The 18729-nt window shown below is 40.6% G+C and overlaps 1 protein-coding gene across 1 annotated transcript in view; it reads left to right on the top strand.

Moving 5' to 3' along the window:
- Positions 1–18729, top strand: part of DHX57 (DExH-box helicase 57) — a 42754-nt gene that overhangs the window by 21777 nt on the left and 2248 nt on the right. Inside the window, exons 13-23 of the mRNA XM_016218940.2 lie at positions 1727–1843; positions 4319–4415; positions 5192–5365; positions 5904–6104; positions 8013–8289; positions 8934–9029; positions 9118–9201; positions 11439–11573; positions 12235–12309; positions 13903–14037; positions 17155–17355. Of these exons, the coding sequence (XP_016074426.2) occupies positions 1727–1843; positions 4319–4415; positions 5192–5365; positions 5904–6104; positions 8013–8289; positions 8934–9029; positions 9118–9201; positions 11439–11573; positions 12235–12309; positions 13903–14037; positions 17155–17355 (1592 nt within the window). The remainder of the gene's footprint in view (positions 1–1726; positions 1844–4318; positions 4416–5191; positions 5366–5903; positions 6105–8012; positions 8290–8933; positions 9030–9117; positions 9202–11438; positions 11574–12234; positions 12310–13902; positions 14038–17154; positions 17356–18729) is intronic.

Raw genomic sequence — 18729 nt, 5'->3', positions numbered from 1 at the left:
GCCTCTGTTCCCAAGTCTGCATGGGAAATGGCAACCAAGGAATTAGGCGTTAGCCATGGTTCTGCTGGTTAGAAAGATATGCATATATGATCCTGAGCCAAGTTCGTATCCTCTCTGTACCTCAGTTTCCTTATCTATAAAACGGACTTACTTAGGGGATTAAATAAGATAATACAAACCCATAGGTAGTAAGTGCACATTTGTGATTCTAATTAAAATATCTGACTCAGAAGTTTGTGTTCTTTCTGTACATGATACCAGCTCAGAATTCCCATTTCCTTATTCCGTTAAATTATGGAGCATGAAAATCCTTTTGGTTTTTCTTTTGAAATTTTAGAATTTTCTTTAAGAGTTATGACTGGATCTAAGCCATGCCTCTCTAATTTCAAGCATAGAGGTTACCTACGTTCCGAAAGCAATTCTGAGAATTCCTTTCTAAGGAAGCAGGATGGCAGACTTGGAGAGAAAACCTCGCTTTGCCACCAGCTTCTGTCTGGAGCTGGGCTGGTTGCTTAGCTTCCCTGAGCCTCCCTGTCCCTGTGAAAACAGACTTGATCTAGTTGATCTCAGGGCTCTTTCACTTTTCAGAACATGAAATAATGTTCCCAAACTCAATTTTTAAAACTTTTTCTAGTTTAAAAAAAAAAAATCAGTCCTTTAAGGTATATAATTAGTAAAAACTGCCAAGGTATTGAAAAATCTTTGTAAATGATTTTCACTCCTTCTCTTTTTGCAGTTAGTCCGTCCTGTTTCCTTTTTGAAAAGTCTGGCTATTTGAAATCTTGAACAAATAGAAATGACTCCTTCTGCCTTCCACACCCAACCACACCCTTATTTGTGTAGCCTGTTTCTTTCTTTCTTTCATGTTTAACCAACACAGGGTTTACTCTGCCAGAAAAACATTTAGAAACTGCTCTTTCCTTCTTCCAACTTTTTAGCATTAACGTAGGAAGCTTCCCCTACAGTTATTTTTTTCTGGTTTGTCTGTATTTAGGGTGCTGGGCCATCAGGAGGACCCAAGATGAAAGGGCAGCAGTCTTTGGAGAGTTAGTCCCCCCAAGAATATGATACTGGTTTTTCAAAGAGCTGCGGCTTGTAGTACAACCTGAAGAACTATATATTTTACTAGGCCTCAGATAAATCAGAAGGAAATTATAGACCCTTAACCTAAAAGTCTATGGATGGACTTCAGAGGTATTGGTGAAGCCATTAAAATCACATGTATTTTTTAGGGAAGATTCATAACTTTTGTTATTTTCTGAAATGAACCAGAAGGTTAAGAATCCTGTTGTAAAGATGCTGGTGAAGTCTGTGGTTTCTGTCCATTGGCTTCCATGGGTTACTCTTACCTGGACTTTTGTCTGATCTCACTCATGACTTGATTGAATCTGGAAGGGGTTTCTAAAATGTATTTGACTTTGAATTTTATTTCTAGGACTGAAATTGTTAACAAGTGTGTGATGGAAAAAAGAGGTGAAAGAATGAGGGGAAAATTGGCCTCTCCGGGCCTTCCCAGCAGAGTTAGGAGCCTGCTCTTTGGGTCATTGTTCAAGCAAAAAGTGCTTTGAGTGAGCGAGTATGTTCTGAGAGACTGAAAGAAAAAATTCATTTTAGTACATTAAATATGAACATCTGTGTTATTAAATCACATCAAGACACTCACCTGGCTCACAGGCATCTTGTCTTCAATAAGGTATAGTTATCCTGATTTTTACCTTTCTTTCAGGGGTCAGCAAATCAGTCATCAAAACAATGTCCGTCATGGATTTTGAAAAGGTTAATCTTGAATTAATAGAGGCCTTGTTAGAATGGATTGTGGATGGAAAGCACTCCTACCCCCCAGGTAACTGCTTCTTGTCTTCTTTACTGTGTGAGATGGCAAAAGGGAAGGGAGCTTACTCCTGAGATCATGAGCACTGTGGGGACAGCCTCCCTTTCTGGAGCCCTTGTTCCTGCCCCAGCTTTATATAAAGTTGCTTGTTAGGCTTTTCAGGGGAAGTTTTCCCTTTTACCTTTTGAGGTTTATGCACTTTTTTTCCTCTGTACCATTGCTCTCACCAAACAAAAAGATGTTAACAATACAAAGTTCCAAAGGAAGAAAGCTGGAAAGAAGGCCTGGATGATCCCCATGTTAAACAGTCCCTGGCTAAATGTGAGCCTAGTAATGAGTGTTTGAATCCCATGATGACTTTGCACATGGAGGCCCCAGGGCACTGGGGTTAAGAGAACGGCTTTAGGGTCAGAGCTCTGCTACTCAGGAACTCCGTAACCTTGGGAAAAGCCCTTATCCTTTATTCCTGTGCCTCAGTTTCCTTGCTGTAAAATGAAGACACTAATAAATCCACTTGGGTAAAGCTGTTTTATTACTATCACTGTTACTACTGCTGCTGCTCAAACACAGAACAATAACTGTTTTCCTCTTACCAACTATCTTCCCATCCCAGTGGCCTTCTTTCCCTCACTTGCAGCCCCTTATCCTAAGAACGAATGACCCAGATCTTCTCATAACTCAATCCATCCTATCCAGTTTTTTGTCAAATGTCTTCAGAGAAAAGTCTTCTCTGGCTATCCTATCTGTTGTCTTGCTCCCCCACTCCATCATAATGTCCAAAAATGACTTTTATTTTCATGATAGCACTTAACACTATCCAAAATTACAGTTCTGCTTACTAGCAGTCCCCTTCAGCAGAATATAAGCTCCTCAAGAAAGAATTTCCTGTGCACCACCATTTCGCACACCCTAGAACAGTCCCTGGAATATTTGGGTATGGAGTATGTGTTTGCCACATAATGGATGCAGCCATATTGAGTGATCATTAAGTTGAATAGTAGATTAAACAGCTACATTATGCGCTTAGTACACGGAGCTTAAGGGAAATGGGAATGGCTGCCCTCCTCTGCTTAGGCTTGACTCATTATATGGTGTTTTCCAGAGATGCGTGAGCTGCATAAAAATATTCAGCTGCCTTATTTCTCATCTCTTGGCAAGTAGACAGTGTTGGGTAATGCATTATCGCTGGACTTAATATCTTGTTTTATAAAGGAAAAGACTATTACTGAAAAAAATAGAGAATAGCAGACAAAAGGAAATGTTAGAAAATTACCTGCATTCAAAGCCGAGTAGATGTCGTGCTTAGGAAGTTGGTGATGTATTTGTGAATATCACAGGTATCCCTGAAACAGGTGGCCAAGCCATGAAGGCAGAACAGATCAGAAGACACATAAAAATACAGACAAAATATTTTCTCCCATCCATATGGATTAGATTATCTTACCCCTCTTAAATGGTGTGGTATTTTTGTAGGGAGGAGCATGGATTAGATGCCAGAAACCCTAGGTTTTTGGCCAAACTCCGCTCATTAACTCTGTGACCTGGCCAAGTTACAGAGTCACTTTCAGGGTACTAATAGCCTTCTTAATAGGTGGCTGTGAGGGTCAAATGCGGTAGTGTATGTGAACATGCTTTGTATACTATGAAGTGTTTAAACCAACTCTGAAACATACCTTTGCCCTTCTTCAGAATTCCATCTTTGTAATAATTTAGTTTCTTTACTTATTTAGTGGGGAGAATAGCTGTGAAAATAACAGGTCATGAGTTCCTCATGGACAGACCTTTGTTTTATATTCCATTGTACCTAGCACAGAGGTGACTTAGGTACCCAATAAATATTTGTGAGAGTAAAGATGTGTGCCAGTTTCCTCTCTGAATAAAGTACAGGAGAAGGTAACTACTACTGAATGATTGCTCTTGGCACAGAAATACACTATAATCAATTATCACTTCTTATTTTCTTTAACATAAAATTTAAAAGCCCATAAACAGCCCTGGCTGGTGTGGCTCGGTTGGTTGGGGTGTCAGCCCATGGATTCCCAGTCAGGGCACATACCTAGGTTGTGGGTTCAATCTCTAGTTGGGGCTCTTATGTGAAGCAACTGATCTCTCTCCTTTCTCTCTCTCTCTTTCCTTTCCCCTCTCTCTAAGTAATCAATAAAATGTATCCTTGATTGGGGATTAAAAAAAAAACCCATAAACCATTAAATGGTACGGTTAGTTAATATGCTCATTTTCAACATATGTCTAAACTTAGATTACCAGGCAGCCAATTATAGTTTCTTTTTCTCATTTTCAGTCAAATGTTTATGGTAATTAGGTCAGAAATGTATTTTTAAAGTTTGTTACTTATTAAATCCTTGGGAACTTTACAAAGAAAATTGAAAGTGAAAAATCTCAGATTACTACTTTTTTTTCATTAAAAATAGCTTCATAGCAGTTTTTCCTTTTTTGCATGTATCAGATTGATTCTCTTTATGTACCCAGGTGCTATACTTGTATTTCTACCGGGACTGGCAGAAATCAAAATGCTTTATGAACAGCTACAGTGTAATTCCCTTTTTAACAACAGACGTAGTCATCGGTAAGTTAATTGCTTTCTGTATCCTCAATCATCTATTGAAGTTATATGTGTAACCAAAAAGGTCTCTAACAGTCATCACCCTCTTTAGATTCTGGTGTCACTCCTCAAGAATACGTTTGTTTATGCCAGCTGGAAATAGACAGACCTGTTTGTTCCAGGAAATCAGTCATTCTCATTCCATTAAATAAAAATATTTCTCTTCACTGAGCATAGTGACTCAGCAAAATTGTGTGCAATTTCAGTTGCCAGATACAGGGGATGGGAGAAGCCAATGTTAGTAACAAAGAAATGCTGCCATTTTGAGAAAAAGAATTTTCAATGATTCCTATTCTGGTGGCAAGAAACATTGAGTGTCTTCCTATCAAAGGAGACAACTACCTGACAGATGAACACTCCCTAGAAATATAAGAATGAAATTTCTTAGTGTACATCACTGTCTCTGCCTCTCTCACTCTGGATTTAAAGGTAGGGAAAAAATGAATGTGTGCTATAGGCCTGTTACTTACAGAATGTCAGCTGTTTAGTCCTCTTGATTATTTACTGCTGAATTACACTCCAGTTTTTCCCAAGTTGATGCAAAGTTTTTAGTTCATAGAACTGAGTGAATACTTTGTAAGGATCAGAAAGCACCTTCCCATCTAGAAGAGCTGGGCCCTGGGGATGGGCGGTGGTGAAGCTCCTGATGCTGGTGTGATGCTTAAATGGAAATTCACCCACTATAATCCTGTTTCAGTGCTTTCTGCTCGAACGCTGACTGTGCTTTTACTCCCTTTCAGATGTGTTGTTCACCCACTTCATTCATCTTTATCCAGTGAAGAGCAGCAGGCTGTGTTTATAAAACCTCCTGTAGGTGTAACTAAGATTATAATTTCCACCAACATTGCTGAGACATCCATAACCATCGATGATGTTGTCTATGTCATCGATTCCGGGAAAATGAAAGAAAAGAGGTATTCTCTTTTGGCAGTGTGAGGGAAGGCTAAAGATGCCTCATTTTGAGTGACATGGCTGTTAATAGCTAATGCTATTAAACTACGTGGATTGCTGTTTGAAAAAATACTGTATGTGGATATATGAGTGAGTCTGCATCGGATCATAATCTTGAAGTCAAACAGAGATGGAAAGTTTAAGGTTTTATCTTGGGAGTAATTAGTTTCCCTCTTTTTTTCATATGCTTTACATGTACTTGAATGAAAAAAAGTTGATATGGGAATTGATATGTGCTAATTAGTTTTATATTGGAATCATTTCACAATGTCTACATATATCAGAACATCACATTGTACACCTTAAATGTATACAACTTTTATTTGTCAAAAATAAAGATGAAAAGAAATTTTTTTTAAAGTAAAATAAACTGTATGTAGTAGCATTTGATACCCTTTAAATTAGCACTACGCTCAATCTGTCAATGCTAAGTAGAGTCTTGGCCATGTTTTTATAAAATAACTCATTTTATAAAATAACACATTTTCTTTTTCTTTATAGATATGATGCTAGCAAAGGGATGGAAAGTCTAGAGGATACTTTTGTCTCTCAAGCCAATGCTCTGCAAAGAAAAGGTCGAGCAGGCCGCGTTGCATCTGGGGTCTGCTTTCATTTATTCACTAGCCATCACTTCAGTCACCAGCTTTTAAAGCAGCAGCTACCAGAAATACAAAGGGTGCCATTGGAACAGCTCTGTCTGAGGTACATGCATGTTTTCTTTTTCTTAGTAGGAGACATTTTGCTAAGTGTAGATATAGATGAACTCATTCATTTGCAAAGAAAGAGCTCTTGGATGTTGCCTTTACCATTCCTTTTAACTTTCTGCACATAAAGATCTCTTACATTGCAGAGGATGGCCCTAAAATAGACCTTAAGAATACATTTGTAAGTCAGAAAAGTAATCTAATTTATCAAGAAGTAAGTTAGAGGTACCACCAGTATTATCACAGGGAAAAATCTGCAGCCTCATTATCAGTTAGAGCAAAGTGAACAAAAACTACTTGAAAACACCATTATTTACCAGATGAACAAATAAGAATAAATATCATAAAGTGGAATTTAATGACTGAATGATCGAACTCAATGTTATTGAAGTTGGGGAACCTATAACTCAACCTTTCTGTAAATTTGCTTGGCATTGTACAAGAACTCTAAAACTCCATGCCCTTTGACCAGTCATCACTGTAAGGGAGTATTCCCATAAAATAATCATGCAAAGGGAAAAAAGTTACTCGTACAAAGATGTTACAGCTCTTCTTTTATTCAGCAGATCTATTTTGAGAGCCTTCCATTTGCCAGGGGTTGGGCTAGGGCTAAGCACTAAAGATGCTGTAGGGTACAGGACACAGTCCCTGCTTTCAAGTGTTCATGGTCAGGTCTTAGAAAACTGGGCAAGCAGATGCCTTGAACTAAGGTAGTAACAGTGCGAATGAAGAGCAGTGAAGGGGTTGGAGAGAGCTTTGGAAGTTGTTTGACCCTTGAGGGGGGATGAGAGAAGGGAAAATGCAATATATGTAGCACATATGATTTAAAACCAACTCAAATACAACAGTGGGGAAATACGAAAATTATATAGGCCAACATGGCTCATCTTTTGTTTTTGCTACTCAAAATTTAAGTAAGTGGATTACTGTCAGTGCATGTGTTAAAGTGAAACACCTATGTGATCTAAGTGGAAAAAAGCTAGATACCAAATATGTGCACATTCGTAAACATGTAAAATTTTATGTTTATAGGTTCACAGCTTAAAAAGGAATCATGGGTTGGCAAAAGTAGGTTTACACTTGTTCCTATGGAAGTAATACAAATAAGTAATACAATAAGTAATAAATAAAGAATAATACAAGAATAAACTCTGTGTTTCATGTATTCACAACTATAAACCTACTTTTGCCCACCCCTGTGTAAGTGAAATAAAGAAATTTTATGTATATTAGATTTTCCTTTTCTGAAAACTGCTTAAATTTATAATTTAAAATAATAGCTTTTTAAGAGCTGTCAAAAGGCAGTACACAATGCAGGTTGACTTTATAAACAATTACTGTGCAGCCCTAGCCAGTTTGGCTCAGTGGTTAGAGTGTCAGCCTGTAGACTGAAGGGTCCCAGGTTCGATTCCAGCCAAGGGCACGTACCTTGGTTGCAGGATCCATCCCTGGCCCCAGTCGGGGCATGTGAGCAAGGCAACCAATCGATGTGTCTCTCTCATATTGACGTTTCTCTCTCTCTGTCCCCCTTCCACTCTCTGAAAAGCAATGGAAAAAATATCCTCAGGTGAGGATTAAAAAAAAAACAATTTCTGTGCAACACAGATGTGGGAAGGAGAGTGAGTGGATCATTCCAAATTTATTTCATGATTTGATCCCGCTGTTACGGAAATAATTTTATTCTGAATCTCAATAAATTTCAGAATCTGAAAGTGTTTCTGTAGCTTATTGCTAGAGAATGAGAAGACATAAGAGATTTTTTAAAATTTTAAACTAGCATTGTCTGGTTTATGAAAGCATATATCTAGGCAATTATAAATTATTTCTGTTCAAGAAAGAACCTTACTCATTGGTGTGATCCCACCATAAATAAAATTGTCAAATTACTTTTTTTTTCTTTTTCCAGAATTAAAATTTTAGAGATGTTTAGCACACATAATCTCCAATCTGTGTTCGCTCGGCTCATCGAACCGCCACACATTGATTCTCTCCGTGCCTCAAAAATACGATTACGAGACTTGGGAGCATTAACTCTAGATGAAAAACTGACCCCCCTAGGGTATCACTTGGCCTCTCTGCCTGTGGATGTGAGAATCGGCAAACTAATGCTGTTTGGGTCTATCTTCCGCTGTTTGGATCCTGCTCTCACCATTGCTGCCAGTTTGGCTTTTAAGTCTCCTTTTGTAAGTAAACAACATTCATCTAAACTGGAGTCCATAGGTCTCTAAGGAGACCATGGGTGCTGCAGGTTTGGGGTGGGCCAAAGGGCAAGCGTGCCCTCTGCAGGGGCCCCTCCTGTCAGATTAATCTGACAACTCGCTGGACCAGTGGGTCTCAGAGAAGCATGTAGCTTGAAGTTTAGAAGTGGGCCCCTGGCTGGAGAGAGGAAAGAATGCTCGCCCAATGGGGACAGGTCTCAGGCCAGTGTGGAAAGCCACCGCACTTCTCTGAGCCTGGCCTTTTCATCCCTGTGACTCACCTGAGGGTCTGTCCGTCGTCTGGTCTGAACTTCGCAAGAACCACTAGCCCTCCTAAAAAGGAAGGTGTTAGGAAAGTTAGGATTTTAGATTTTAGATCTAGCTTTCAGAATAAGTGACTCTTTGATGACATATTGCCACTAGGAAATAAAAAGACCCAGTAGAGCTTATTTTGGGTGGGTAAACAGACATAAGGACAGATAAGTGGTAGCCTGCCCATGATCACCATAGCTGCCCGTAATCAGCCACACACTGAGTACTCTTAGTGCCACACAGAACACTTCCCAGGGCACCCGGCTTCAACAATAGGAAAGTCCATGTGTTCTTCAAACCTGATGTTCCTTATTTAGGTGTCTCCCTGGGATAAAAAAGAGGAAGCTAACCAGAAGAAGTTAGAATTTGCATTTGCAAACAGTGATTATCTGGCCCTTCTAAGAGCATACAAGGTAAGTATACAATCTAATAGCTGAGGTTTATTTCCAGAGTTGGTGCTAAAGACTGAGAAAGTTCATTTTGATTGTCTTCAAAATCTAGGGATGGCAGCTAAGCATGAAAGAAGGTATGCGTACAAGTTATAATTACTGCAGACAAAACTTCTTGTCAGGAAGAGTTCTTCAGGTGAGTTGTTTCTGTGGTGGTTTGTTTTCATTCATTTTCTATTGTGGTAGCACGTCAGGGTGTTGCAACTTTATCTTGCATGTCCTGCTTTGACATTGAACATGTTATTTCTGGAATATGCTCCACTTTACCAGCTGTGTGAAACAGACTCCTGACCCATGCATGACATCAGGCCTGTGCTAAACGTTTTCCTCTCTTCAATGAACTTGCGCTTCTTACTTGGAGGATAGGGGGCTGTGGGCACTCCGAAGGTTACTGCTTACTGGAAATCAGGCTTGTTTGTTTGTTTCAGTAATTTTACTAGGCATTCTTAACCTGGATGCATAGACCCCTGAAACTGTATGCAGAATCATATGCTTATACATATGTGCCTTATTCCAGGAGGAGGGAATCGTAGCTTCCAGCAGATTCTCAAAGTGTCTCTTAGCATCCCTAACCCCTTCCCCTCTCCCCAAAACCAAAGAATGACTACTGAACCAGATTTTCCTTGTTAGTTTTCTTTATGTCCATCAGAGGCTACTGTGTCAGTAATGAGTATACAGGAAGGAGAAAGGTTTATCGTCTCTGTAGTAACAGACAGGGCTCTGTCCTCCATTGTGACGGTGTTCTAGGCCCCCATCCAGAATGGTATAAGAAGCCAGATACTGATGGTGCACATCTTTGCAAAACATCTGTTTTACTCCAAGATTTTGAGGCTGGGAAGGGGAAAAACTTTACTCTCATATTAAAAGGTGTCCTGGAATAGAACACAAAATTAATGTTCTTAGTACTTACCAGTACCTGACATTTATTTATGCATCTCTCTATCCCAGAAGCTCCATCAGAATAAAGACCTTATCTGTTTTGTCCAACACTATATCCCCTGTGCGTAGAACAGTGCCCAGCACACACTTAATGCTCAATAAAGGTTCATTGAATGAATGCCTGCATCCCAGTATTTGCCTTCACTCTCATCTGCCTATAGATGTACTTCAGTGTGACATTTTGAGAAAACAAAGGCTCTAGCTTTATTTTAAGTACATCAAAAACAATGATTCTTCAGTCCTAGCAGCACATTAGATTTACCTGAGAATGCTTAAAAAAAAAAGTTAAAATGCCCAGGTTCTACCCCATGCCAATTACATCTGATCTCTAGGGGTGGGGCCTCAGCATCTGTTTTCTGTCGATCTTGGGTTAACCAAGTGATTCTAATATGAGGCAGGTGTTGAGAACCACTAATCTAAAGGGCATTTTATATGTAAGATGCAATAATAAATATTTCCTCAAGTCATTAAGATTTTTAAGTATAAAATTATATTTCTTCTAAATTACATTTTTTACTAAATGTACTCTTTTTCTTCTTCCAGGGTATATGTGGATTTTTCTGTGCTCTATGAGGTCCATCAAACAGAGTTTCCTTTTTTCATTAAACTCCAGTTTACATTATAGTATTTTTATTAAGATGTCAATTAAAACCATATATTATGTTATATTTAACCTCTAGTTATATTTTGGCATGTTATATGACCTTGAGACATTCCTAGAAAACTGTTAAATTGTCATCAGGAGACAGGATAGTGTTGCTTAGCTCTCAATTCCTTTGATTTCTTTATCTCCTTCTCTGTTGTCTGATATACATACAGTCTGTGTTTGAACAGAAGCCAAAAGAGAAAGAGGTTTGGGCTTTTCTTATACCTGTGCTCAGCTACAAAAAGGAGTGTCTAAATCTAAACCACTTAACAATGTCCCTATTCCTAGGGAAAGATGTGAGCCAGCGAGACCTCCAGGTAAGAGAAAGGGAAAGTTCTGAGGTGGGTGTTCTGCATGGTGAATGCAGAACTAACTCACCTCTCTAGGCTCAGGGAAGGAACTAAGAGGACCTGAGCAGAGATGCAAGGAGGAAAAACGAGACAGTGTCACAGCACCTGGAGCCAAGTTCCCAAACAAAGTCAACTGCATTTTTTGCTGTCCTAAGAATTTCCAGGAAAATCAGACCTACCCAAAATCCAGTGAACATGATTTTTAAAATGTAATCTAGGGGTAAATAAATGATCTTTGAGTTTTTCTGTAGTCTGTGAATTTCTGTGTAACTGTTTCACTCTGCCTGCCCGTTTGCATACATGTAAACTGCCTTTTTGGAAATGACCTGTTGATGAACCTATATGAGCCTCACTACTGTCCTCTATTGTAAGACTATCTACAGCTTACCTCTGACGTGTTGATGCCCCTGCTTAAAGATTCTTATCCCCTTCTTTCAGGAAATGGCCAGCCTCAAACGACAATTCACTGAACTGTTATCAGATATAGGCTTTGTAAAGGAGGGACTCAGAGCCAGGGAAATAGAGAAAAGGGCCCTAGGAGGAGATGGTATTCTGGAAGCCACCGGAGAAGAGGTAAGGAATGTGTAATTAGTTCTTTCTCTTTCGATTGCACATGAATAGTACTTTAGCTCAGGAACGCTTGTAGTCATCCTTCACTTAAGCCCTTTTATGCAGCGGGTTTGTGTCAGCTAACGCTTATAAAAACAGGGCTTTTCTGTTCATTGTTGCTCCTGTTTATGGTTTTTAAATTTCACACTGGTTCTTGATAAGTGTATAAGAGGTAGAATAGACTTTCCAACAATGTCTTCTTAAATCAGACCAGCCTTTTCCCAACCAGGGGTTGCTTTCTGTATAACTATAGAAAGAACACTTCTTCAAGATGCACCTGATGCCTCTCTTCTAAGTGAAATCGGTCCTTTCTGGAGATTGGGAACTTCTATCTCATGAAGGAGAGTCTTTCTCTCCACTGATCCATAGAAACACTGGCTCTATAGCTGCTCTGCAGAAATCTGGGCAGAGTTATCATGGGCTTCTTGGAGTGGGTGCTGTGTCAATGTGTTCCAGTAGGTCTATTTTTAACTTATAAAAAACATAATTTTTCCAGCACAGGGATAGAAGTTAGGTGCTTTTGGCTGTTTTAAGATAGCAATCAAATGACCTATAATGGTAAATTCAGAGCAATGATAGAGGTAGACATATCACTTACAAAATTAATGCTGCATTTCTCTCGTAGGCAAATTCAAATGCTGAGAACCACAAGCTGATATCAGCAATGCTGTGTGCTGCCCTGTACCCAAATGTTGTGCAGGTAACAAAAGGTTTTTCCTGGGTTCTGCCACCACTGATTTCATTTGTAGCCAAGGGATATAGGTAAAGTCATACACATTAATCCTCTTAAAGACACAGACACACAGCTGTTTAAACCTAGTGTACATTTCTAGTCCTTTGTTTCCTTAAGTCTCTTTAGATGCTTCCTTCAAGAACATTTATTGAATAAAGTAGGTTGCTTCTTTAATTCTTCTGACATTACAACGTTCCAGGAATTAAATGGACATGTATGTTGCTTTCTTAGCCAACCCGTGCATAAAGAACTACTCTTCTGTGTTAGATAGAAACTTGATTCTACTACATTTTCTCTTATGCCCTCTACCCTGGACTAAAATTAGATAAAGAACAAAATCAAAACAAGTCAGTGCTTTGCCATGTGACCACATGCGCCCATCTCCCTTCTGGAGACCCCCTTGTTGGGCTCTTACCTGAGTTTTTATTATCTAGCCTTTGTCACCTTAGAATTTGAATTTGTCAGAGAACTGAATCACTTCTCTTTCTGTTAAATTCACTGATTAATTTATGGTTTGTTTTCTGCTTAGCACTTGCATGCTTTTCAAATGATTGCTCTCTCCCCCTCCCCCCCCCAATGAAAACCGTCTCTTGGTAGGAATAAAATTGATACATCCTTTCTAGATAGCATTTTCATTTCTAAGGATTTACTATTAGGAAATAATTGCATACATGCATAAAGATATATCTAGGGGAATGTTTGCTGTTAGAATGAACAATCTAAAATTCTAATAATAGGGAGTTTATTGGTTAAATTATTATAGATCATTACAACAAGGTACCATATTGCCATTAAGAATTATGTTTTAGGAAAATATTTTAAAACATGGAAAAAGTTCACAATATATTAAGTTTAAAAAGTATATTTATAGAAAACGATCCTATATCAGTTTCAATACATATGTATATTTTTATTTATGTTGTGTTAATGGTTTTTCTACATATATAAACATAGATCTAGCAGAGAAAACTAAAATGATATTTATCAAATATTGATGCTAGTTATTTCTTAATTATGTGATTATAGGAAGTCTTTTTTATTTGTCTCTAATGTTATTTATACAGTAAGCATGTATTATTTTTGCAGTATATATGTAATTCTTGTGTAGTGTGTGTATATATAAGCTTTTCAATTTTTTTTCAAATGGAATACTGTTTATTCATAGGAATTTTTTTCTATTCATAGAATGTTTTCTTGCTGTATTGAAAGAAATTCATTTGGAATTGTGGGATTGGGATTGATAGTTGGCAGGCTCCTGGTCCGGCTTTGCCAGCTGGATCTCTGCACCTAATAATTAGTGCAGACCTGAAATATCAACATGGTTTCTCCCGCACGTGCCTGGTGTATGGTTTAGTCACATGGTGCTGCTGCAGCTATTCATACTTCTTGATGGTTTGAAAAGAAAGGAAAATGTGTGTGTCTGCTGCTGTCAACGGGAAACTAAGTGAGGGGGAGAAACAGCAAAGGCATTCAGACAAGACTGGCTCTGTGCCAAGGAATATATCCTATAGTGGAAATATACGTATTATATGTCTATTTTTACAAGTGTCTGTTGTTTAGGTGAAAAGCCCAGAAGGGAAGTTTCAGAAGACCAGTACTAGAGCTGTCAGAATGCAACAAAAATCAGATGAGCTGAAATTTGTCACCAAGAACGATGGCTATGTTCACATTCACCCTTCGTCAGTGAACTATCAGGTCAGAATGGCAGGGTGCACTTCAAGTTACATATGGCAGGTGGGGTGAGAAACATGGTCCCTGAAATTCGGCCGGACTGTGTTCTGTCCTTGCTGTGCGCAACAGCACCACTGGCCTGGGGAAGGTTGAGTAGGGATGAACAGACTGGAAATGGACCATTTCTGGAAAGACTTTCCATTCAAGAAAATTCTACTGGCTACAAAAAAATGTTCAAGCCTGCTTTCAGATGTAAATTTGTTTTTATTTAAAAAATTTTTTAACTACAGTTGACATTCAATAATATTTTATATTACTTTCAGGTGTACAGCATAGTGGTTAGACAGTCATATACTTTACAAAGTGTTCTTGATATGTCCAGTACCCACCTGGCACTGTAGGTAGTTATTACAATAGTATTGACTACATTTCCTATGCTGCACTTTACATATTGTGACTGTTTTTTGTGACTGTTGCTTTGAACTTCTTAATCCCTTCGGTAAAATTGTTTCTTTGTGTCACTGAATTTATGCCTTGAAAGGCAGTGGCCTGTCCTCGCTGATCCAGCACCCTCCCCCCTCCTCCTCCGGCTGCTGCTGTGAGGCCTCTGCTCGCCACTCAGTAAACTCATCAGAAGTCAGGAGTACCCTCCAAGTTGTCCAGTCCAGTGAGCGTGCCCTGGTCCTCATCACACTGGACTCTCACGTGGTATTGGACATTGCTGACCTCCCTTCCTCATGAAGCTATCTTTGATGTCTTTTGCTTCTAAAATACCACTTTTTTCTCTCTCTCTCTGATCATCCTCTGCTATCTCCTTTACTAGTTTCTCTTCCTTCGCTCTGAAGTGGTGATTCTGTCCTTAGTCCTTACTTTCTCCCTGTAGCATACATGCCCTCCCTGAGCCACCAGACCACAACATCATGGTCCTAACTGCAAGCTCTGTGCTGACGCAGACCCCCACAGCTCTCACTCCAGTCCTGAGGTTTCCTCTAAGCTGGATGCCGTCGAGTCACCTCACACACAGAAGCTGAAAAATCAAATTCATTATCTCCCAATGCACTCTGCTCTTCCTATGTTCCCCACCTTGGTGAATTGCACCATCCAAACCAGAACCCTGGAGTGACGTAGACCGTGCTGCTTTTCCCTGCTCCAATTCAGTTGGTCACCAGGTCCCAAAACTCCACCTTTGACATGTGTCAGATTTGCCTGCTCCTCTTACCCCACTGCCATTTCCTCAGTTCAAACCCCAGACAGCTATCTTTTGCCTAAAGTACTATTCTTACGTCTGGTGCTTTCTCTCCAACCTTTTACACTACTGCTGCCAGACTTATCTTTACAAAACATGCATTTGATCATGTCATTCCCTTGCTTAAAACTCTCTATATCTGGCATCCACTGCAAACTCTCATATGACCTTTCACGTCTGGCCCCTTCTTATACCATGTTCCCCTCAACTCTCCCCTCTGTCGTTCCCTATGCTCCTGCAACGTGAGATTCCAGCAGTGTCCCCAAATGCCATGACATAGCACACATGCTCTCTGTGCCTGGATGGATTCTCTCATCCTTCAAGCTTCCATTAAATACTGCCTCCCCGGTGTCCTGCTCCCTAAGTTGCTCTTTGCTCGGTTTCACCACTGTATAGTATGCATTTGCCCACTGTTGTGCTGATCACATTATTTTATGGTTTATGGTATGTCTCCTTCCTTTAACTGTGAGATTCGTAAAAACAGGAACTATTTTCATTTTACATTCTTGATGTCTAGCATGGTGCCTGGCCAAAAGCAGATGCCTGATAAAGCTTTTAGGAGAAATGAAGGAGAAAAAGAGGGAGAATGGAGGAAGAGGGTTTGAAGTGTCAGGGCTGGTCAGCCCCCTGGAACTACTGAGTAAAATGTCAGCAAAGCATGAAAAGGATCTCCTTAATTAAGCTCAGAAGCGTCTGAGGACCATGAGGTCATCTGCCCTCTCAGCTGCATGTGTACGTGGGAACCAGAGGCCTGAGTGTGCTCCACTCCTCCTCTTAGTGTCCTGTGGCCTTCATGCCGTGAATGCAGATCATTTATGCACCCACTCAGTATCTGCGAGCCCCTCTTCTGTGCCAGGGGCTGTTGTAGCTACGGAGGACAGCAGATGAGCTGCACAGACAATCTCTGCTCTCAGGGAGCACAGCTTCTAGTGGGGAAGACAGGCAAGAAATAAGTGAACAGTCTCAGCTTGGTGACAAATGGCATGAAGAAAAATCAAACAGAGAGATTGGGAGTGACAGGAGAGGGGCTGTTTTATGTAGAGTGGTCGGGGAAGTACTCTCTGAGGAGCAAACAATGGAGCAAATCCTGAACGCAGTGAAGGGTGAGCCATGCAGATATCTAGAGAGAGAACATTCCAGCAGCGGAAATAAGTGCGAGGACCAGGAGAGGAGAGCATCTGTGGTGTGTTCCAGGAAGTGCAAGACAGCGGCAGTGCAGGTGGAGTGGGACGATGAGGGGTGAGGGTGGTGGGTGAGTTGGGGCAAGCAGGCCGTGGTCAGGTCATTGGGACCTTGTGAGCCATGGTCAGGATCTGGGGTTTTCTCTTTGGGAATTCATCGGAGCATTTTGAGCCCTAACTGGATTTATGTTTTTAAATGATCTCTGTGGAAAAGAAACTGTAAAGATGCAAAAAGAGAAGCAGGGCGAGTGCTTAGGAAGCCATTGCAGGGTTCTGTATGGGATGATTGATGGTGGTCCCTACAAGGCAGTGGCTGTAGAAGTGGTGAGAACTCGTCAGTTGATTACGTATTTTGAGAGTGGAGCTGACTGGACTAGTGATGATGTAGCTGGAGTGAGGGGAAGCGGACAATCAAGAATGGCTCCTAAATTTGGGGCTCGAGCAGCCAGTGAATAGGAGGGCCATTTATTCAGATGGCGGACACTGCGTGGAGGGATATCAAGATTCCTTTTGAACATGAGAAGTTTCACGAGCTTATTAGAAAACCAAGTGGAGATGTCAAGTAGGTAGCTGCACGTACAACTCTGGAAAGGTACAGGCTGGAGATAATTTGCAGGTCATTGGACAGGTGGCCTTTACATCCATGGGACCAGTGGGAGGTCCCCTTATGTTGCTAGTGACATCACTGGCATCATCTGAGGTTTTTTGCTCCAGGTCAGACACTATGACAGCCCCTACCTGCTCTACCACGAGAAGATCAAAACGAGTCGGGTGTTCATCCGAGACTGCAGCATGGTGTCCGTGTACCCACTGGTCCTGTTCGGAGGAGGCCAAGTGAATGTGCAGCTTCAGAGGGGAGAGTTCGTCGTCTCCTTGGATGATGGTTGGATTCGTTTTGCAGCTGCTTCCCATCAGGTAAGGACAGATCTGTCCTGCAAGTCTCAAGCCTGAGGGGCTTTGATAATATGAAGTATAGGGCATTCCTTCAGGGACCAAGGGCAACAGAGCTCATTAAGATTGAGTGATGGGTCTACAATGAGACCCTGAGAAAAACAGGCTGGAGTGGTGCCAGGGGTGGAGCCTTCGTAAGACTTTGGGCAGCGTGCCGGGAGGGGAAGCCCAGGATGGCTGGTGTGAAAGATTCAGGAGGGAAGCGGTGCATGAGGTGTTGGACCCTCCTATTTTATATGCAAATGATGCGCCCACCAGAGAGAAATCAGAAAACACAGATGAGCAAAAATCAGTAAAAATCACCCTGAGTCTACCACTACCATTAAAAAAGATAATGGAACTGAATTCTTTTATTCTCAGTTCTCAATTATGCACTATGTGGAGCCTGTAGAAGACATTTAAGGGGGAAGATATGTTTTAAGAAATAAAAATTCAGCTTAACACATGTTAGAAATCTTATGTTGCAAGATGCAGAAACACCAACTCAAACATTAAAGGGAATTTACTGGTGTGTTTAACTAAAGTCTAGAGTAGCACAGTCCAATTGAAATATGTGACCCACTGTGTAATCTTAATTTTCCTAGTAGCCACATTAAAATAAGTAAAAAGAAGTAAAATTAATCTTAATATATATTACTTATCCTAATACATCTAAGAGGTTTTGATTTCAACACATAATATAAAAATTTATTGAGATATCTTACATTCTTTTTTCATACTAAGTCTTCGAAATCTGGTTTGTATTTTACATTCACAGGACAGCTCGCTTTGGACCAGCCACATTTCACGTGGGCATTAGATTAGCCGCATGTGACTGGTGGCTGCCATTTTGGATAGTGCAGGTCAGAAGGGCCCCGCAGGACTGATTTAATTCAGTGGCTCAGTGATGATAAAGCCTGGCTGACCTGGTGGTAGCAGGATGGCTACGACTGGGCCTGACCTTGCGCAGCACACTGACCAGCAGGGAGACTAAAACCTTCTTTCCCCAAAGTTCCATCAAAACCTCCTCTTCCTAAACCAGTTCTTGTGGCCAGAGAAATGTCATGGGCTCTAAGGCCCGGATTACCTGAGCCACTCACCCTGGCAAGGATGGCGTGAGCCCGTTTGCTTAGATCAGGGCCCAACGGCACAGTTGCTGAACAAATGGGAGGCGCAGGCCAGACGTTAGGAAGACATGTGGAGGGCCACTACGTCAGCACAGGCAAAACGACATAAAATGTGGTTATTTCTCCCCACAAAAGCAGAAAGTGTATCCCAAAGCTAAAGAGATTTTTGTGGTTTAATATCCACCATTTTTAATTCTCCACTTTCCTGCTTCTGTTGGAGCAGATTACAGAA

The sequence above is a fragment of the Miniopterus natalensis genome, chromosome 13, assembly GCF_054644295.1.
Source record: "Miniopterus natalensis isolate mMinNat1 chromosome 13, mMinNat1.hap1, whole genome shotgun sequence".
In the NCBI taxonomy this organism is placed as follows: Eukaryota; Metazoa; Chordata; class Mammalia; order Chiroptera; family Miniopteridae; genus Miniopterus; species Miniopterus natalensis.
Note: the sequence above shows the minus strand (reverse complement) of the source record. Positions and strands in the feature narration are given on the sequence as shown.